General features: G+C 39.5%; 1 protein-coding gene across 1 annotated transcript in view; it reads right to left on the reverse strand.

Moving 5' to 3' along the window:
* Positions 1-10100: 10100 nt before the first annotated feature.
* Positions 10101-23049, reverse strand: part of LOC149007421 (uncharacterized) — a 32443-nt gene continuing 19494 nt past the window's right edge. Inside the window, exon 2 of the mRNA XM_089167059.1 lies at positions 10101-10211. Coding sequence (XP_089023185.1) covers positions 10101-10211 — 111 coding nt within the window. The remainder of the gene's footprint in view (positions 10212-23049) is intronic.

The raw sequence follows: 23049 nt of genomic DNA on the forward strand, positions 1-23049 counted from the left end.
AAGTTGATTCCAAGCATCTAAGTGAAGTTCCTCTATTGAATCTTCTTCTACAATGTTAGTATTCGATCATATTCTATATTGATATATTCTCTCTATTGTTTCTACTATTTGTTTTGATTGTGAGGAAGGTCTTACACTACTGTAATGACCTAATCTTTGATCCTCATAGTCGTAGAGTAAAATCCCATTCACTCTATTCTTTCTGTAGACTATACGATGTGATTTTAGTGTTTAACCTAGCATGAAGACCATGATTTATTCTTAATTAAGTTATTTGATTCTAATCTATGTTAGATTTATTCCTACGTTGCTTTTTATGCATGATCTAATGTTTTCTTATCTCTAGAATGAATCCCCATTCATTCTAGTCTCTCCGTGAGAATTCGCGGATCAAGCCTATTATGTGATTTATTAGATTTTTATTCAAATGACCATGTTTGACATTTAGATCATCATAGATAGTCTTATTATGTTATTTTAGAATTTTTCCTGTTAATTTCGGGGTGTTCGGACTTCAAACAATGAGTTTTCGATCAAAGTTGGAAGTTACTGTCCGTACACATATGCTTTGATCACCTGTTTTGGTCGCCCCAAGTGACCAAAGGGAGCCCTAACAGCAAGCTTTGCATATTTTGTCTCCATTTCATCTCTGATCATTAGGGTTTGTTCCTTATACTCTCTACATGTTTGTTTAAGGTTGTTTTGGTGATTTTGGACTTGCCCTTTGATCTCTCTCAAAGGTTATGAAATTGAATATAAGGTGAGTACGTTCACTCACAATTTACATAACTACATTCTATACTTTGTTAGATTGTGTTTGCATATGATAGCTACTGTTTAAAACTCTTTTCTATATTGTTTCACTTCTGTGATTATAGTAGGCTATTCATGATGTGATTTACATACTTGTATTGAATATGAATGATGGTTTGTGAGTTGGATTATATTGTGATATTATGGAATCATGATGTGTTGTGATTGCCTAAATGTGGTTGTGGATTGGGGAATGCCCTTTTGGCATTTCTGTCATTGGACATCAGTGGAGGTGGTATGGGACGCTTTCTTATGGTGTCCTTTAACGCTTTCCTTAACTACTGGATGACATACCTAGGTTGGGTCTAGTTGAGTTTGGTTAGGGAAACCCTATCATATCTGACCCTATTAGAAGGGGGATTAAGGTCAATTGACCCGTGGCAGCAATGAGGATTTTCAAGACCGGTAACCAACCTGTGGGAGGATGCAAATCACATTGTGGGGGCCATTCAATGGTAGGGTCGCACATGTCACATCCACCCAGCCGGTACCCTATCTGGCATACCCGAGTGTGTGATCCACAGCCCCAAAGATCCAGTATTGAGGAAATCATCCTCCCACATTTACAATAATATAATCTAGAACAAGATCAAATCAAAGTTAACTATATTAATCAAAAGATCAACATAAGGTTCAAGAATACAATCAGAGTGCGGAAATGATACCAATAGAATAAATCAAATGTAGAGTGTAGTGGAAATGTACTCTACAGCAGCAGCGGAAAAGTAGATCAAAAAGAAAGATTACAACCAGCTCCCAAAATGAAAGGAAAACTAAACTAAACTAAGGTCTCGTTGAATCTATAAAGTAAAATATCCAAAAGAGAAGAGACGATGTCTCATCGCTGGCACACAAGTGCTAAAGTCGGACTAATCCTAATAAGCTCCAGTCTTGTATTGGTAGTCTTCAAAGTCGTAGTCACCGTAGCCAGTACCTTGGATACTGAATGATTCATCAGCTTGGTCTTCATAGTATTGATCAACATAATCATCAGTACTTGCAAGTAAGTCTAATAAAGTTGTTGCAAAAAGGAGTGAGTTCAAAAGAACTCAGCAAGGCAGTTCATTCCATAATAACATAATAATACATGATAGCAAATTATACAGAATGCAATATGATATGAAACAAACAATGTAGATATGCTTCTAGCTCTATGTATGCTGGTCTCTATTGGCATACATGCCATAAGTCATAGCACCATACTCCTCTGGGTAGGGTCAAAAATCACTCTCCCACAACCATCTCGGTATCTTGGGTTCTCCGGTTGGCAATGGATCCTGCATCCCTCTCGAACACTCCTTGGCTGGGGTTTAGGTCAACACTCTCATTCCTTCGTTTAGTCTTAGTACTGGCGCATGTCAAGGTTAAGCCTAGCCAAATGCAAATCTTCTACTTAGTTATATCAACTTAGATCCAGATACTTCCATTCCTCCCCTCTCAGGATCTTTTCTGGTATCCTTCTCCCTAGAGTCAGCATATCCTATGGCTACAACCAACTTGAACTACGGACTCATCAACCTTATTGGTCAGCCACATCTAGTTAACAGGTAGTTCCCATGTCCTCTCATAGGTTGGATACCGGTCTTGAGTTCCCATGGGCCCACGTTCCACTACCGCAACTCTACCAATGAATGGCCCCCACAATGTGATCCATGTCCTCTCACGAGTTGGTTACCGGTCTTGAGCCCCCACAAATCCCCACTGCTGCCACGGGTTGCTCGGTCTCAGTACCCTTCTGATCAGGATTGATATAACAGGGACATCCTAGCCAAACACTTATAGACGTGCCCTAAGTATGTCAACCAGTAATTAGGGAAAACGCCAAGGGGCACCATAGGAATGTGTCCCATACCTCCAAAGACATAAACACCAAAAGGGCATTCCCCATTCCCCAATCACAACTTAAGCAATCACATTTCCAAATCAGTCATTCACAAGCACAACTGATAATATAGACATAAGTAAACAATCATAATATTTGAATCACATAAACAAGTACTACTGTAGTTGAAGAAACTACAGCAGCAATATTATTATAAGAAAGCTATTACAATAGTAGTATAATCATGTAATCTGATCAATTACAAGTAAACATGTATATTAGGTTATTAGGGATCAATCGTCCTTACCTTAAACAATCTTCGAAGAATTCGGGAGGAATAATGAGGAGAGGTCCAAGACTAGCAAATAATCCCTAAACAAGCATATAACATTAATTAGGAATAAGTGTGAAATCTAGCCCTATCCTAACCCTGACCCTGACCTGTAATCCTTGATGTTCGTAGGTTCGAAGACCCAGAGTGGAGGAAGGAGAGAATTGTGGGCCCTCTTAGTTGAAGACTTGGTGTTTGATTCCGAGCCAATGGGCATTGACGATGGTGCCCCTTGGATGCACTGTCAGTGTTCGGTGAGAAACTGCACCTAGAAGAGGGGAAGTTTAGTTGAAGTACCTAATGCGCTTCCGGACTCGATTTGAAGGTAATACTCTGATCTAGACTTGTTGATTGACTTGTAGGAGAAAGCCCAATCGAATTTGACTCAATCTGGCCTTCCAATTCCCTTACCAAAGCTTGTTGTACTAGCTTGGTCGACTGGGCCAGTCGACCAAAGGATTTACAAATTCAAGAATTTGATGCTTTTTGGATATTCTCCTCTCTACTTAAGTGAACCTCATGATTTGAACCCTATTCTACTCATTTAACTTCTTGAGAATGTGGAGAGACCTTCCCAAGACATTCCCTTGGTAGTGGTGAAGGAATCTTGCATCAATCATTGCCAATCATTGTCTCTCATCCCCAAAATTATCTCCAAGGTATGTGTTCTCTCTCTCACTCTCTATTCTACTCTAATCCCTTCTCTTACTTGCTGTTGAAACCATGAAGATGGTGTCGCAACCTTGCAACCACCACTTCATGTGTTCTTTCCTTGCTAATAATTAAGCCCCTATCATTTCTACCTATGCTATGCTCCCATTTTGATTATTGTCTATACATTTCCATGATTTTCTTCATAGCAATTTGTTTTCTAAAAATTGATTTGTGTAGCATGCTAAGTCTAATTTCTACTAGCATTTTATTCTAATCTAGTGATTATCACTTCCCCTAGCTGATTCCCTAATGTTCTTTGCAATTGCATTTGATTTCATTGAAAACTATGATTCTAGTATATAGAACCTAGAGTTTCAAATTGGGGATTCCTAATTAGACCATTGATTTATGTTAATTACTTGCTAGATAGTGTTCTTATTCTGGTCCTAACAATCCCTCCAAGTTTTGGAGTGATCCGAGCTCCGAAATATAGGTTTCGGACCGAAATTCAATATTTAACCTCGCACTTTTCACTTGGTCCACTGGGTCAGTCGACCAAGTCAATCAACCAATTGATTGCTGCATTGTTTAATTGCTCGATTTAACCCATTCGACCTCTGATTTTCCCGATTTCTTTTCTAATCTTTCATCTATGTTTGTCTAGGGTCTAAGTACCATCTTTGGGCCATTCTCTTTTGATCATTGGATTATCTTCATCTCGACTCAAGGTAAGGACAGTTATCACCATATTACATAGACTATGTGAATCTTATATTGATGTTGGCAACTTAGTAGATTCATCTTCTTTGTTGTATTTGAACATCATATGACTACTGTATGTACTTTAAGACAGTAGTACCATGTTTATATACTCTTTGGTTTTCATGACTATTCATTCTTGTCAATGACATATATGATTGATGATGTGATGTTATGACTTATCTTTCAATATGATGAAGTATCATGTATGTATGATATGATGAAATTGAGAATGTGATTGGATAAGTATGATTTGGGATTGGGGAATGTCCTTTCGACATTTATGTCCTTGGACATCGGAGGGAATAGTATGGGATGTTCTCCGAAGATGCCCATCAACGCTTTCCCGGATTATTGGATGTCATATATAGGACTTGTCTAGTGGTGTTGGCTAGGATGTCCCTGTTGTATCAGACCCAAATCGGAAGGGTATTGAGACCGAACGACCTGTGGTAGTTATGTGGTTTGGTGGGCGCTCAAGACCGGTAACCAACCCATGAGAGGGCATAAATCACATTGCGGATACTCGTTAGAGGTCATTTATTGGTAGGGTTGCAAATAGCTAGACTTGGGATCACGGGCGCACAAGACCGGTAGCCAACCCGTGAGAGGACGTGAGAGCTTCCCGTCTATTATTTGTGGATGACCAATAGGGTTGATGAGTCCGTAGTCAGGGACTATGCTGACTCAAGTGTGAAGGATACCAAAAAGGATCGCCAGGGGTGAGGAATGGAAGTATCCGGATCTGACTTGATACGACGGAGTAGATGACTTGCGTTGGGCTAGGCTTTACAGTGACATGCGCCAATACTTATACCAAATGGTTATGTGAGAGAGTGATGACGTAAACCCCAACCATGGATTGTTCTGAGGGATGCAGGACCCACAGCCTACCAAAGCCGAGTGACCGGACCTACCCAAGAAAAGTATGGTGCTATGACTAAAAGCATGTCTACCATAGAGACTAGCATACATAGAGTTAGAATCATATTTGCATCATTTGTTTCATATCATCTTGCATCATGTTATGTTTTGTATCATGTATCTGTGTTATTATGGAATAACTGCCTTGCTAAGTTCTTTTGAACTCATTCCTTTCTGTGCAAATGTTTTGTTAGATTATTCCATAGGTATTGAAGGATTTGATGGCACCTACTCCGAGACGACCCCCGATGAGGCATATTACCCTCCGGTACTGGCTACCACGAGGATTACTGTGAAGATCCCGAGGGTAATTACGCTTCATTCTAGGATTAGTTCGACCCTGATGTGGGAGCGGCCGTGCCTTGTCTCTTATGTTTACACTTATGAAGACATTTTGTATAAGACTGAGGAAACAATTGTTTAGATATTCATCTAGTTATTTCTCCTTTTGAGATTTGGATTTGTAACCTTAACTATGATTTGATCTACTTTCCGCTGCTACTGAGGGAATGATTTTCGCTCACTCTCGTTCTTTTGGATTATATACATTGGTATCTTTTACTTTGATTATATTGCTTCTTATCTTTATCATGATTTCAATGTTTATATGCTACGAGTTTGATTATATTATTGTTTATGATTGTGTTATCGAGTATGTGGGAGGCATGGTTGCTCGATACTTGATCTTTGGGACTGTGGATCACATACCCAGATATGCCAGGTAGGGTACCGACTGGGTGGATGTGACAATAAGCCCTAGAAGATTAGAAGTCAAATGGATCGAATTGGACGAAGAAACAAGTTACTGTCACTGTTGGCAGCTTGGTTGGTCGATTGGCTCAATAGACCAACCAATAGACCAATGGGGCAGAAAACCCTAATTTGGTCATAACTTCTACATTTGAAGTCCGATTGTTCCGAGAGGAGTTTCCTAAAAACATACTAAGACTATCTATGAAGGTCTAAGCATCAAAACATGGTCAAAAGTAGAATCCTAATTGAACCATAGGATTAGGGCTTCATTGTACATAGTCCATGGGTCTCATGGAAAGATTAAGGAGAATAAAGATTCACCCTAGGTCAAGAAAAATAGAAATTTATAATCAAGAAAGGTGTTGGGGATGATCCAACGAATTAAAAGAGAATTAGGGTTCCCAATTTGGATACCCTTTCATGAGGGTTACCCAAGGGTTTCCTCCCAAAATCAACCACTTTGGATTCCCAAGGTAAAAATGGGAAACGAGAGCCTCCCAATAATCATGGGGATACAAGGAAAGGTTGTAACACTGGTGTGAGACATTTCCCACAATCACCAGATAGGTAGAAAAATAATGAGGGAGTAATCAAGATCTCAGGTAAGATCAATTTCAAGAACATCACCATAAGGCTTCTAGAACTTCAAGAACATAGAGTGAATTGGGGGATTCACTCTAGGGATAATAGAATTAGAGAAGGGGCCATTATAGTAGTGTAATACCTTTCTCATAGTCAAGAGATTAGAAGAATAGAAGATAGAATAGATCGAAGAGGAAACAATTCAATTACTAACCTTTTTAGAAGAAGAATCAATGGAGAAACTCGAACGGATGCTTAGGGATGTTCCTTGGCTTCGAAGAGGAGGTCCTAGGGTTCTTCCCACGTTCTCTAGAGGTTTAGAATTGATTATGAGTGAAAAACACAGAGTTCCCTTTAAATAGAACAAAAACCCTTAAAAAATCGAGTTTTTACCAAACCGACCTTCACTGTCACTATTGATCGACAATCGACCAACCATGTCAGCAACTCAAAATAGGGAATTAATGGTCCAAACCTCAATATCTTTGGATGGGCTTCTCACAACTCGTCAAACAACTTACCTACCATGGAGGGATGCCTTCAAACCATGTCCAAATAGGCTTTAGGTCCAACAGCCAGGCTCTCCTTCATCAATGTGCAGTTTTTTCTCCAACTCAGACCAAGTTTCCAAGTATGGAACACCATCATCAATCTCCATGGGTTATGGGTCAAACACCATGTCTTACATTGAGATGGCCCATGGTTGCCTTCTACCTTCACTTCGGGTCTTCAGACCTACAGACAACAGGGTTTTTGGGTTAGGGTTAGGGTTAGGGCTGGATTTCATAGCACATAATAAGCCTCTGCTCATAGGTCTTCAAGACCTGTAACCAACCCATGAGAGGACATGAGAGCTTCCCGTTTATTATACGTGGATGACCAATAGGGTTAAGAGTTTATGTATCCGAGAGGTAGACAATGACTCTAGGGAGGGAGATACTAGAACGGACTACCTAGGCACGGAAGGGAGGCTATCATACTAGAACGGACTGTCTAGCGCACAGAAGGGAGGTATCTGACTGCAAGTATATGTCACTTAGTAGATGACTTGCATTGGGCTAGGTATAACCATGTCACACGCTAATACTCATGCCAATGGTGGTGAGTGATAGTGTTGACCGAAACTCGTGGAATGACCAATCAAGTAGTGAAACTTCCAGAACAAGATTTCATCCAGAAGATGGAAGCAAGGACAAAAAAGAGGTATAAATGTGTTGACCCCCAGCCATGGAATGTGCGAGATGGATGCAAGACCCAATTACCGTAGAGAACCCAAAAGACGTGCTTTAGAGCCGTGAGGGAAGAGTGAATGAGACCTACCTAGAGGAGTATGGTGTTTTATCTTGATATGTGTCTGCCACTAGAGACCAGCATATATAGAGTTAGAAGCATATTTGCATTTATTGTTTCATATCATTGCATCGTGCTTGTTTTGAACTATAGCATCATGCTTGTTTTGAACTGCTTGTAGTTGTTTATTATGATTGAACTACTTGCTGAGTTCTGTTGAGCTCACCCTTCGAGGGATATGTTTTTAGATTTTGTTGCAGGTACCAATGACTTCGAGAACCAAGACTACAAAGCCACGATGAGTGACCGGTACTCTATGCAAGGGGTTGACCGTTACGAAGATAACGGTGAAAATCCCTTGTGTGGTTATGAAGCGTACTAGGATTAGTCATACTTTAATTGAGTTCAGAGAGACCAATGAATAGACTTAGTCTTATTCTTGTTCTTAGTTTATTTTCGGTTGTAATAGTTTAAAGTTTCTTTAAAGTTTTGATCTACTTTTCTGCTTTTGACCTTTAGAGTTATTTTCCGCTATGTATAGTTGTTCTTTGATTGGTATCATTTTATTCCGCACTTTGATTATACTTTAAGATTTATTCTTTGATTTGTTTCTTAATATAATTGAACATTGATTATTCGTTGCTCGTGATTGTGTTATTGTGCAATGTGGGTACATGATCGCCCTAAACTTGACCATGGGACTTGTGGATCACAACTTCTGGTATCGCGGTTAGGGTACTAGCTAGCGGGATGTGACAGAGTGGTATCAGAGCCCGAAGTTTTCGGACAATCATAACCACGGAACACAGTAATGGAGCATTCTTGAGTCATAGATCCAAAAGTGACTCAATCTTCTTAGAAGTGAATAGTAGAAAACATTATAATAGAAATTTGAATTAATGAATCATAATACATCAAGTCTGAATAATGCACAATAACTATGGTTGTAAGTTTTAAACAAATATACATCTTAATGCAATAAAGAAAATGCATAATTTACAATAAGACAAGTGAAACAAACTGAACTTCATTAATTTCTAGAAATTTTTTTTTACAAGATTGAAAATGTAAATACATCTGTGATAATATAAAAGGAAAATATCCTAGAACTGTCTATCCAGGTGATCTCGTCTCTGTGAATCAAGCTGATCCCTCATAGCTCAAGACTCCTCCTCTAATTGTGTCAACCTCTCTCCCATAGTTTATATGTATGTCTCTATCCTCTCTAGTGTGGAAGTGATTGCTGACAAATAAGAAGCCACACCCGGTGCCTCGGAGGTCATATGCGAAGGACGTCCAACCTCAAAGTGTCGAGGTGGAACAATATCCTCCTCATCTCTCTGATGACCCTCATCCCCATCACCACCTTGAGCCTGAGCTTGAGCCTGAGCTGGAACCTCATCATCATCATCATCATCATCGTCCTCACCCTCGAATCTCTCTGCTTCATGAAGTTGCATCATCCCGATCTGTCTGCATCCTATGACCTCTCCTAAGTCCCAATGAAGCTCCTCTGTATCCTCGAGAATGACGACGAAGTGTCGGAAGATGAGTTCTAGTAGTCGATCGAATGCTAAGTTCTTGACCCCAGGACACTCAACTCGATCGATCATGATGTAGGCTAGATCGGATGTGATGCCCCGCGTAAATGCTGTAGATGACGAGCACCTCCATCACTATAACCCTACTGTGATGACTGCCCTTTAGGATAATGTTTTCCCCGATGATGTGAGTGATGACTTGAGCAGAAGGAATCATCCCGGTGCCACTCCTTGGACTGTAGCAATGATCGTCGTCCTAAAGTATGACACAAATCTCGTGAAGCTCATGTGGAAGTAGTGTCTCTGTGATGTTGATGCCTACCGGGATCCACTACCAAGAACCTGGGTAGTGTGGTACTCCAAGGATACGGGCTAGCACTCTTGTGAAGAGTTGGATCTCAGTCTCCTAGACTCGTGATTGGAGGACAAGTCTCGTGCCTCCATGGATGTCTATCTCCGTGTGGAAAGTCAGGTTACTATAGAAATACCTGATGAGCTTTAGATAGATTGGGTAATCGTTAGCGTAGAGGTGTATCCAATGCATCGCCTCTAACCTTTGCCGTATGCCGAATGTCTGTAGGTCTTCCGTGATGACCAGCTGCCCATACTCAATGGGAAGATCCTAGAAGCATTACTCGTAGAGAAACTCTGCCTCAGGTGTGTCAAACAGGTCCTCTCTGACGGGCGAGGAACGTGTCCCTGACCTCTGTCTACACGTCTCCCACGTCGTGACATAGTGAATCTATTAAGACAAGGCAATGTTGCAATGAGTTAGTACAACATGATTATTTCCAGTGAAGAAGGTCATTTTGGTAATTTTTTGGGAAAATCCAATTTCGGCAAAACAACAATTCAGACATGTTAGCATGTGTATAATAGTTGGATACCATGCTAAGAAGGTTTGTTGGAGAAAATTCCCTCAAAACTCTTGAACATTGAAAAAAATTCAGCAAGGGAAAAAAACGAAAAACCCGGCTTTTGGGTGAAGTTTTGTGATTTTTGAATTTTCGGAAATTAATCAAACGAAGTGTGTGTGCACCTCAACCATATTGAATAAGGTGTGTGGGAAGTGGCTTGACCTAAAAATTTCTTTTGTTTGAAAATGAGACAAGAATTTCAAAAGAGGGCATATTATGTGATGAATAGTGAAAATGCAAGTGTTGTGTGTGAGAAGTTGTTGGTGCATGCATTGAGTTTCTAACACATGGAATACAAAGAAGGGAACTCTTAGACATGTTTCTAACCTAAAACAACAAGTATTTCATGGATTTGAGAAAAATCAAGAAGAGGATTAAGCCTTTTGAGAGTTTGAACATCACATACCTTGGGTTGAAGATCAAAGTGTTGAAAGATGTTGAGGTTGAAGCCTCTTGAGAGCCTGGAAACCCTTGGGAAAACCTTAAGAATCTATTCTCCAGAGCGCTAACTTAAAATGGGAAGAGTTAGAAATGAAATAGAATGAGCCAAGTGGGCCCATTTAAATAGATTTTTTTCTGTCACATCCCCTCAGTTGGTACCTTATCTAGAATACCAGGATGTGTGATCCATAGACCCGAAGATAAAGTTTAGGGCAATCATACACCCAGATAGCACAATAATATAATTTTTTGCAAAATAAAAATAACCGCAAGCGCACGGTATCGTGTAGCTAACGGGTCGATCTCAAGGAGATAAGCCACTTTAGAATTTAACCTCTTAATGGTAATGCGAGAGTGCAATGATTCAAATTTGTTAACTACTTAATTAAACTAAACGAATGGTCATAATCCATACATCTAATGCGATCAGATTGAAACTAAAGATAACACAAATATAACCAACACATAAATAAAATACAGAAAAAAATGCGAACAATAAATAAATAAATAACTGGGAAGTGATCTGAGTGTCAACTCTAGATCGAGGGAAGGGGGGTATAAGTAGAATGACTTTGACCGTGGACCCTTTGCCATAGCTTACAGTCCACCGATCGGGGGAACGGATATTAGAGAAAAAAAATGCATAAAGGAAATAATCAAAGCAATAGAAGGAAAAGGGAAACATTAACTAAAGAGAGGCACGACTGTAGGCATCTCTGATCAAGGACCTAGGGGAAGGGAGAACAATAAATAAATGCTGAAAAAAAATCCTAAATTAAGAATATGGAAGGGTAGATAGAAGCAGGAATGGAGAGGGGAGAGAAGATTATTGAAAAAGGTTACTTACTTGCATCTTTGAACTTCAAATAATAATAAAAAAATTGAACGAATGATTCGAATCTCAACCAACCATAATAACCAGATCTAGAATGATCTAGATCTACAATTGCTAGACCTAGAGAAAAACGAATCTTGAAACTTGGACTTGAAATTGCAATACATAGAAAAATTAAACCTAAACATTCAATCTAGAAATTAGAATATCACAAAAGCAATCAAAGAAAACTAGAGAAAGCCTAAATAAACCAAAGAGAAAAGAAAATGTACTCCTCCTAAGCTCTAAAACACGTTCAACCTTGATGGGTATGCTCTCCTTTTATAGAGTTTACATGGCATATGAATCTTGACAGAGTTTGAATCAAACTCAAGTTTCCTATCTGACTCAACCAATTAGGGTATTGGGATACTAATCGGACTGACTTAGAGAGATTAAATGCACAATTACACCGTTGGATTTGAGGATCAAGAAGTCATGAATCTCTCCTCCAAATATCAGCTCGATCGGACACCGGATGACCATTCGATGAAGGGCTTGATCGAAATTGGACAGAGACAATAAAAAACTAGATTTTTCCCTCTTCCTTCTCTGAATATAATTCTTTTTCCTCTTTTTCTTTCTTTGATCAAGTCCCAAATAGGAAATAAGATATTGAAGTATGCAAGGACTCTTTTTTTCCATTAGGACTCTCTTAAGAATACCTCTGTAGATTTGATTGATAATTTCTAATCTCAGCCGTAGATAAAAATTTGCTTATTTATCTCTAAAATATTTTGGAGTTGGCCCATAATCACATCTCTAGCCCATCATGCTCCAAATCCAGCCCATTTTCACACTTGAGAATTTGAACGGACCTATTGACTTTTAAAATTGCATATTTCATACCAAAAACTCCAAATATTTGCTTAAATCTTGAAAAGTCCTAAAATCTGCAAAAACAACATAAAATCCAAGAAACTCCACTCTAAGTGTGTAAAATGCATGCTTTATGCCCTAAGATTTCACACATAAATGTGCTTATTAGATTCCCCCACACTTAGACTAAGCTTGTCCTCAAGCAATAATAAAAGAAAAAAAAAAATACAAATGCAGGTAATAAACTAATGCAACAAAATAAAATCATAACTCACTTTCATAGGAATCACGGTTACACTTAGTATGTGCAACAAGCTTTTAAACCACTAGGTTACCCCTAGAGGACGAGTTTTGTCTCGTGGATGTTTGCAGAGAATATACATCCAAAATTTCAATTCAGCTCAAAATAAAACATTGCAAATTTCAACTCTTAACAATTGGTAAGTACTCATACAGGATCAATAGCTATGACGATTTTTCTCACCATTGATTTAACATCCTCCACACTTGAACTTTATTACCCCATATTGATTATTGAGACTAAGCATATATCTCAATCAAAGACTCACCTTATATCTTGCAAGTACACCTCTCCTTTAAGCAAAATCACTCATAAAGTAAGGGGACCAAGGACTAAGGTTTTGAAGTATTTTTGACCAAACAATTTTACCAAGGCATTGATGACACTTGTATTTATCTCTCTCTTTTCTTTTGAGTAGTGAACTCTACTTTACTCCACTATGGTTGGCTTGAATGACATGGTGAAGCAAACACCAAAAACCCAAGTTACTTTGTAGCTTTGCTTTACATATGCCCACATAGACAGTGATGCGAGAGTTCTTTTCAATAATCTCATTCCTAAGAGTTTCGATCAAGTCACTTTGATTCTTGAGTCGGAGTGCCTTGTCCAGTTCCAAGGAATTCAACTTTTACTTTCTACACTTTTTTTTTTGAAACTTTTGTCATGCCATACAAAAAATTGATCTCAACTCTTAGCCAAAGAAACAAGGACCCACAAAACCAATAGATGGTCCAATGCCTTAAGTTAATGGCCTTTTATTTTTTAAGGAAAGTCCCATCTCAACATATATACAAGTTACCTTCCTCTCAACAGGGTTTTTATGTGTTCACGATGGGTACCTGATGTGTCCAAAATCTGCTCAGCCCTTAGATCTCCTTAGAATGACCTGCAAAACAAAAGCGTCAGATGTGGCCCAACCGCTGGGGGTTGGGAGTCCACCTCCGAAGGCTAAGTCAGTCGATAAACTTAATCACAAACGGCTCTGCTAGAAGCACAGAGCTAAGGAATGAATAACTGGAATACGATCTAGATCATAAGCATATGAGTGTTTGCATCCAAATGTGTGTGTATCGATCTGGGTCCTCCCTACCTTGCAGGTAGTTGAGGTTTATATAGAGTGTACCTTCGAATCTTCTTCGTTGGATGTATTTGAGCCTTCTTCGGATAGTCATTGGATCCTAACAGTTAGATCTGTTGAGTGATAGACATCTACTAGTTTGAACTAGTAGAGGACTCCTAGGATAATCTTATGGTTATTTGATGATTATCCCTTCCATAGCGATAAGTGACAGCCACCAAGTTGTGTCTGCCATCATTAGGGCAATTAACCTAATTCATAAGTCAGATTAGGGCATGCTTGTGGTTGATTTAGTTTTCTTCCTCAGCAAGCTATCTCCTGGACCCGGCTCGCTCGGAAGCGAGTCGATTCCTTTCGTCCTGACCGGAGTTGAAGGTCAAACCAAGTATGAACTAGGTTTGATCATATTTTCTCCACATCACGAGGCCCCCATACCAAGCGTTCGGTCGATCCCAAGGGCTTGGTTCTTAACTGGGTTTTTCGTCAAGCAATAGTCTTTGCATATCCCACTAAATGTCATATCACATTTAATGCGGTGGTCACGTTTTTCCTCGAGCGTTGTGAGGGCAATGCCACGCGTCCTTTTGCAGTCGAACTATCGTGGCTCATGTAACCCAACCGACGGTTTCTGAACGACTGTTTTGGATTCGTGAGTTCAAACTTTCAAACCGTCTTCAAATCTCAATCGTTCACGTCCTCGAACACTAGTGCGGGTGCTTAAAAGTGGTTCGTTGTCTTTGTAGGTTTCATTCTTCTTGTCTAGAATTTTGAAACCTCGTCGTCTCCTTTGTGCCTTCTCGTTCTCGAGCTTTTTGCCTCATTGAATCAGTAAGTTTACTGATCCCTTTGCAAAGTTTAACTTTCTGTCTCCAGGTTTTTCTTTTCGTACCGTAGTGAGACTTTAGTAATTGAGGATAATAGGGTTTCTTCTGAAGCTTCCCTTGTGCCCAAGTGCCGTAAGAGTGATAGTGGTAACAAGGCCTTTGTTTCCCTTCCTTCTGAGCAGTCGGATAGTGATAATAAAACCCTAATTGCTCTCTGGCGTGACTTTGCAAAAGTTAGCCAGAAAAGATTAGAAAGAAAAGCTGAGACTTCTTCTGCCCTTCCTGTGTCTGGACCATCCACGACTCCTAGAGTGACCGCCGGGTCTTCTGGGCAGTCAAAACAAACTTCCAGGTCTAGTGGTGGACCTGATTCTGTTGCCTCCTCGTATAAGGAGGATACTCTTCTTTTGGCCATCCAGGGTTTTGATTTTCCTCCTTCTTACCATCTTAGGGCTCCTAACCCTGATGAGAGGGTTGATTCGACCCTTCTAGGCAAATTTTCCCTATACATAGATGCATTGGAAAGCGGGGTTCGTTTTCCTTTTTTCAATCCTCTGTTTGCAGCCATCCTGAATCACTGGGACATTTGCCCTGGAATGTTCCTTCCCAATAGCTGGTGTCTCATCGTCGGTTTCTTGGGGTTTATGTTTTGAACTTTTGATAAAAGAAAGAGATGCCGTGTATGAATCACTCACATATTCTTCTGAATTATATGTATCCGCGGGATTAATTTGGAAAACTGGTGCATTACGCCTTCTCTTGCTCTTATTGTGCATTTTCATCTTCTTTCTATCTCCCATCCTCCTAGTTGGTGTGAAATCCAGCCCAAACCTAGCCAGGACACCCTATCTATTTTGGGTGAAGAAAGGTTAGTTTAATGTTACACCTTGAAGTTAGACCTTGATTTCAGTGTTCTATCTCCTTCTTCTCTCTTTTCTTCTTCTTATTGTTCTATCTTGATGTTTTGATTGTGGGGAAGGTGTTACACTACTGTAACTACCTATTCTCTAATCTCCTTGTGTCTTAGAGTGAACTTCCAATCACTCTATGCATTCCTTGAAACCACATGGTAAATCTCCTCAATTCTTCATTGATTTTGATTGAATTTTGGACAGCATGACCATTCTACTGTAGCTTCTATTCTAATTAATGTTTATCATGCTTGATCTTAGCCTTTGCTGCTGTTCCAATGTATTTCATCTCCTTGAATCAATTCCCCTTTCTTTCTAGCCATTTTATCCTTCTATGTTAACCATTGATATAAGCATTATAGTAAGTTTCTATTTTTGATTCCTCTCATTCTAGGATTAGTATTCTTTTGATTTTCTATTTAGTTATTCTTGCCTCTGATACGTTCTTGATATTCCATTAGAGAGAAGCCTTGTTCTCTCTAATTCTTCCCTTGAATCTATGGTGAGTTTGCTATGAGAACCATGTTGTTTCCAATTTAGAAACTCATGTTCCCAATTTATAAAGTACTGATTTTTGGACCATGGATGATGCCCAATTCATGCTAGATAGTCTTATTATGTTTGTGTGAAGTTCCCTTTCGAATTTCGGATCAATCGGACTTCAAACGAAGAAGTTATGACCAAAACAGTGCATTATGTACCTTGCTGTCTCCATTGGTCGACTGATTGGTCGATTGGAGCCAGTAGACCAATCCAATCGACCAATGAGATCTGTTTTCTAGATTTAGGTCTTTCTTGCTCTATTTAAGTCCAATCTCGGGATTAGTTCGTCTCCTCTGCCTCCTAAGCCTCTGGAACGAGTTAGAACTCCATTCTAATCAATTTCCTTGCATCCTTGGTTGATCCCTCGCAAGAACTCAAGTAATCTTCTTCCTCTTGCATCAAAGGTATGTCTACACTCTCTTCTTCTTCTCCATCTCTTTTTTTCTTTCCTTTTTGGGCTGAGACAGTAGAGAAGATGCTGCATTCTCTGTTGCAAACATCTCTCTACTCATCCCTCATGATCTTCCTAAGGATTAATGGCTAATGCAATGATCTTAATCATGATCAATGCAAGCTTTTGAAGGAATCATGATCTAAATCATGATCTTGTCTTTGTTCATCTTTTGATTCAAATTTTGATCTTCTTAGATCTGTTTTATTGATCATATTAGTAATTAATCGCTGTGTTTTCTTTGCAAGAGTTGTAACCTGTCAATCTTTAGTTCTTTCTTCTTGATCATACCATGCTTTCTTCGAAAACCATAACTGATACATTTATGGTAAGTTTTGTTTCCTTATTTAGATTCATGTTCTTCAGTCTTAGATCTATTTTTCTTGAAGATCTATGCATGCTTTTCATGATTTCTTTATCACAATCAATGATCCATCATCCTATCGTTCTTGTCCATGATTGTTACTATGAATTCTTCAAGAACCATGATTGATCTAATTATGGTAACTTTTGTTTCCTAATTTGTAACTTGAAGATTTGATTTGATTAGTGTTTTGAAGTCCTCTATATACTAGGATACTGTCATAGTAGTTTCCCCCTTGTTGGTATCCTTTTGAACCACCAAATTCGGTTCTTTATTCTTAAAACTCTAATTTTGTAGGCCACTGTCTCTGTTGGTCGACTGAGACAGTAGACCAATCCAATCGACCAATGAGTACAGCAACTCCAGATTTGGTCTGTTTTGGATGTTTTGATATCTTTCCTTCTAGGTTTCTTTCCTAATATGATATATATACTTGTTTAGGACCTTCTTGCCAACTTTGGGAAGATTCTCCTTGATCCTTGGAGATTCTCTTCAAGTTATATAAGTAAGGATGGTTACTTCTATAATAACATAGACTGTGTGATTTTAGTTTCTATATTAGAATCTTTCGGATTTGTTACCATAGTTAGATTCTTTTATGAATATATTACTGCTGTATTTACTTCAATTACAGTAGCATTATTTACTTGCTTTCTTTAGTTTATGAAAGTCTTTATTTGTCAACTGTATATGAGATGAATCTTATTATGGTATATTTTCTATATACTATAAATGTGTATGATATGATTGATTTGTGATTGTGACTGATTAAGTATGGTTCGGGAAGGAGAGGTGTCCTTTTGACACTTCTGTCCTTGGACAACTACGGGAATATTATGGGATGTTTCCGGAGATGCCCTCTGGACACCTTCCTAAACTGTTGGATGGCATATTTAGGACTGTCTAGTAGTGTTTGGCTAGGATGTCCCGTTATGTCAGACCCTAATCGGAGGGGTATTGAGACCGAACGACCCGTGGTAGCAATGGGGATTTGTGGGCGCTCAAGACCGGTAACCAACCCGTGAGAGGACAGGAATCACATTGTGGGGGCCATTTATTGGTAGGGTTGCATATGGATAGACTTGGGCTCACGGGCGCTCAAGACCGGTAACCAACCCGTGAGGGGACGTGAGAGCTTCCCGTTTACCATATGTGGATAACCAATAGGGTTGATGAGTCCGTAGTCAGGGACTATGAGGACTCTAGTGTGAAGGATACCCGAAAGGATCGCCAGGGGCGAGGAATGGACGTATCTGGATCTGACTTGATATAACTAAGTAGAAGACTTGCATTTGGCTAGGCTTAACCCTGACATGCGCCAGTACTTAGACCAATGGTGATGTGAGAGAGAGGTGACTTAACCCCCAGCCATGGAATGTCCCGAGGGATGCCGGACCCACTACCAAAAGGCGTTGTGTGATGAGACCTTCCCAAAGAAGTATGATGCTATGACTTAAAGCATGTCTGCCAATAGAGACCAGCATACATAGAGTTAGATTCATACATTCATTGTTTGTCTCATACCATATTGCATTTATGTTTGTTCTGAAATCCTGCATTTATGTTATTATGGATTTAACTGCCTTACTGGGTTTCTTTAGAAACTCACTCCTTTTGTACCATATCTTTTGTTAGACTTCTCTACAGGTTTGGAATACTATGACGGTACGTATGAGGAAGCGCAAGATGAGGACTGAAGATGAAGAAGAGCCAACTGAAGATGTGGATTAGATTTCTTTTGTTTCTTCTAGACTTATCTTTTACTTTACTTGTATTAGCGTAGAGCTTTACTTAGATTTCGATCTACCTTCCGCATATGTTGTGGAGTATATTTCCGCTATACTCTACAGTTGTCTTTTGATTTGGTATCTTGTTTTCTGCACTCTGATATTCTTAGTGATCCTTCTGAGATCCTTTCTTGACTTTTATTATAAATTATTTGAACATTATGATTTGTTCTTGCTTTTGATTATGTTATTGTGCGAAATGGATATGATCGTTCCTAAACTTGATCTTTAGGGCTGTGGATCACACTCTCGGGTATGCCAGTTAGGGTACCGGCTGGGAGGATGTGACAGAATGGTATCAGAGCCCTAAGTTTTTGGATAATCATAACCATAGAACACACTGAAAGCATCCTTGAGTCATAGATCCAGAAGTGACTCAAACTTTCTTAGAAGTGAATAATAGAAAACTTGGATTAGAAATTTGAACAAACAAAGCATAATATACCATGTTTGAATAATGCACAATAATTAAAGTTTATGACTTGTACTTGGGTTGTAGTCATGGTTAGAGTTAAGTTGTCGGTTTTAAGTTATTGGGTATGTGTATGAGTTATGAGTTGAGTCTTCTGTTGAAAGTTGTCGTGGTGAGTCGTCTTTGCGAGTGAGTCCTTATTGTGAGGTGTTGTCGTCATGAGTTGTCATATGGGTCTAAGTCATGTTGCAGTCATGTGTTGTCGTATGAGTTTGAGTCGGGAGTTGTCGCTGGGAGTAATGGTCATGAGTGGTCGTTATGAGTTATAAGTCATAACTAAACATTAACAACTACTAATGCAACAAAAGAGACGCATAATGTACAATAACACAAGTGAACAAACTGAATCTCATTAATCACATAGGATATTCTTACAAGTCTGAAAGGAAATACATTTAAGAAAGCATAAAAGGAAACTCCTAGTACTATCTATCTAGGTGATCGACTCCGATGATCTATCTGGTCCCTCCTAGATCTGAACTCCTTCTCCAGTCATGCAAATTTCTCTCCCAAAGTATACATATAGGACTCTATCCTCTCCTGTTGAGTCTTTATCCTCTTAAGTGTGGAAGAAATCGATGACTAATGAGAAGCCACACCTGGAACCCCAGAAGTTGTATGTGATGGACCTCCAATCTCACGGAAGCGTGGTATAGGAATCTCCTCGTGTCTCGGAATCTCACCCTGACCCTGATCCTCACCTCCCTGATCATCAATAACATCCTCATCCTGAACTGGAACCCCATCATGATCATCATTGTCTCCATGCTCATCCCCATCATCATCATCATCATTGTCGTTGGCATCCTCATCCTCTGTGTCATCAGCCTTGACAATGTCACCCTCGTCCTCTGACCTAGCTATGTCGTGAAGCCCCTATGATGTCCCTGGTAGTGAAACTGACTGCTCTGCCTCCAACCATAGACTCGATGAAAATTCTAGTGCTATTCGTTTAGGAAATTGTTCCTGAGAATCAAGCTGACCTCTCATAGCCCGAGACTTTCATCTTAGTCGTGTCAATCGATCTTCTATAGTATATTTGTGTGCCTCCATCCTCAAAACTGTCGAGCTGGAATAGTTCCCTCCTCGTCTAACTGAACTTCTTGATTCTCCTCATCATCATCTTCATCCTGATCTTGAACCTCACCTGAAGTTTGGATTGTTGTCTCCTTATCCTTGTATTATCTCTGCTTGTGGCGTAGGAATAGTACTTTGATCCTCATTTCTACCTCTCCTAACCCTAAAGCATTTTCTTCGTGGTGGTTGAAGGGAATTTGAAGAGTCAAGTTGAGTTTTGCATTACATGAGTAAAGGATGTTAAGCAATGCAATATTTGGTGAAGAGGGGCATTTTGGTAAATTTTGGAAAAGTTTGTTTTCGATGGAAACTGCGGTTTAGACATGTTAGCATGTGTATAAGAGTTGGTTTAACATGCTAAGAAGGTTTGTTTGAAGAAGATCCATCGAAACCCTTGGAGTTTGAAATTTTTTTTTTCTTTTCTGCAAGAAGGGCATTTTCGTAATTTTTTGAAAAAAATTTGATTTTGTCAAAATTTTGATTTGAACATTCTAGTGTGTTCATAAGACTTGGATAAACATGCTGGGATGATTTGTTTGAAGAAAACCCATCAATTTTGCTTTATGGACATGAAAATTCAGCAACTTTGGAAGAAGGAGTTGTGATTTTTGGAAAGTTGGATTTTGACCGAACGGAGAGTGGGAGCATCTTCCCCATAGTAAATCAGTCTTGTGGGAATTGGTTTGGTGTTAAAATTCAATTTGGTTTGAAAATGGGACAAGCATTTGTAAGTTGGGATTTGGTAAAGTGAATAGTGTTTTTGAACCAAAGTGTGGCAAATCTTTTTGGTTGAAGTTTGGTTTTGTTTGGAAAATGATGGGAACATGTTTCTAAACATCCCTAGGCACTATTCTAACCTTCAGCCTCAAGTATTTCTCAGTTTTGAAGAAAAACATACCAATGGTAAATGAAGTTTGAAAGAAAAGAGAAGAAAGAGAAGGTCTTACTTGTGTTGTTGATCAATGAAGGTTGTAAGTTGTCGTTGAAGCCTCTTGAGAATCTTGGAACTTTAGGGGCCCTAGATAACCTTTTCCCCTGAGCCAAACTTGAAGTTGGAAGTGTTTGAAATGGGATTGAAATAGAGAAAGTGGTCCCTTTAAGGCTATTTTTCAAGCGGAAAAGATTTTGCTGTTTTGGCAGTTTTGGAAAATATTGATTTTGATGCATTGTTTGGATTTTAATGGCTTGTGCAGTTGAGTTAAGTATGTTTGACATATTGGAAGTGTGATTTTGAATTTGGACATATTCTCGTAGATTTTTGACTTTCGATTCGTTTGTCAGAATGACCGGAAGAAGGAACTGTGGTGCTTCCTTAAGTTGGAATGGAAAGAGAGTTGTTCCTAGAGCTGGAGTGTCCTCTGGCAGTGTTGAAGCCCAGAACCCTCCGAATGGTCAAGCTACCGGTAACCCATCCGGTGCTCCTCCAGTGGTTAACTACCAAGAAATCATTAATCTTATGGGGGATACGTTGCAACAGCAGAGTGCACAGTTCAATCGGATCTTGACTGGGATTATGGTTATGCACAATGAGACTTGTCACATCCTCCCAGCCGGTACCCTATCTGGCATACCCGAGAGTGTGATCCACAGCCCGAAGATCAGGTATCGAGTAATCAACCTACCACATAAACAATAACATAATCATGAACAATCATAATAAAAGTGCGGAAGATAAACCATAGATCCAATAAGGAAAGAATGAATCATAAATAAATCAGAATACTAGATATAATCAGAGTGTCAAAACAGATAAGTAAAGTGAGGCAAAATCCCACTCTACAACCAACGGAAAAGTAGCTCCAAAAGAGAATAAACTAGACAAAATCTAATCCCAGTAGCAAGTACAATGGGTAACTAAATTGTTCTCCATTTTATAGACAACATCCTTATAAGTGTAAATCTCATAAATGGCACAAGGACGCTTCCACTCAATGGTCGGACTAAGCATCGTAAGGAGCATAACCACTCGCGGGATCTTCAGTGTAATTGTTGTAACCGCAATCACCTTCCTGGAGATATGCTTCTTCGCCTTGCGCTTCTTCATAGGGACCGCCATAATATTCATGCACTGCAGAATAGTCTAACAAACATTGTACAATAAAGGAATGAGTTTCAAAGAAACTCGGTAAGGCAGTTAAATCCATAATAACATAAATGGCAGGATTTCAGAACAAACATAAATGCAATATGATATGAGACAAGCAATGAATGAATGAATCTAGCTCTATGTATGCTGGTCTCTATTGGCAGACATGCTTTAAGTCATAGCACCGTACTTCTTTGGGAAGGTCTCAATCACTCATCATCAGTTGGTAATGGGTCCGGCATCCCTCGGGACATTCCATGGCTGGGGGTTAAGTCACCACTCTCTCACATCACCATTGGTCTAAGTACCGGCGCATGTCAGGGTAAAACTTAGCCAAATGCAAGTCTTCTACTTAGTTACATCAAGTCAGATCCAGATACGTCCATTCCTCGTCCCTGACGATCCTTTCCGGTATCCTTCACACTAGAGTCCTCATAGTCCCTGACTACGGACTCATCAACCCTATTGATCATCCACATATGGTAAACGGGAAGCTCTCACGTCCTCTCACGGGTTGGTTACCGGTCTTAAGCGCCCGTGAGCCCAAGTCTAACCATATGCAATCCTACCAATAAATGGCCCCCACAATGTGATTCCTGTCCTCTCACGGGTTGGTTACCGGTCTTGAGCGCCCA

This window comes from Hakea prostrata, chromosome 8, assembly GCF_041222555.1.
Source record: "Hakea prostrata isolate BN-2017 chromosome 8, UWA_Hpros_2, whole genome shotgun sequence".
In the NCBI taxonomy this organism is placed as follows: domain Eukaryota; kingdom Viridiplantae; phylum Streptophyta; class Magnoliopsida; order Proteales; family Proteaceae; genus Hakea; species Hakea prostrata.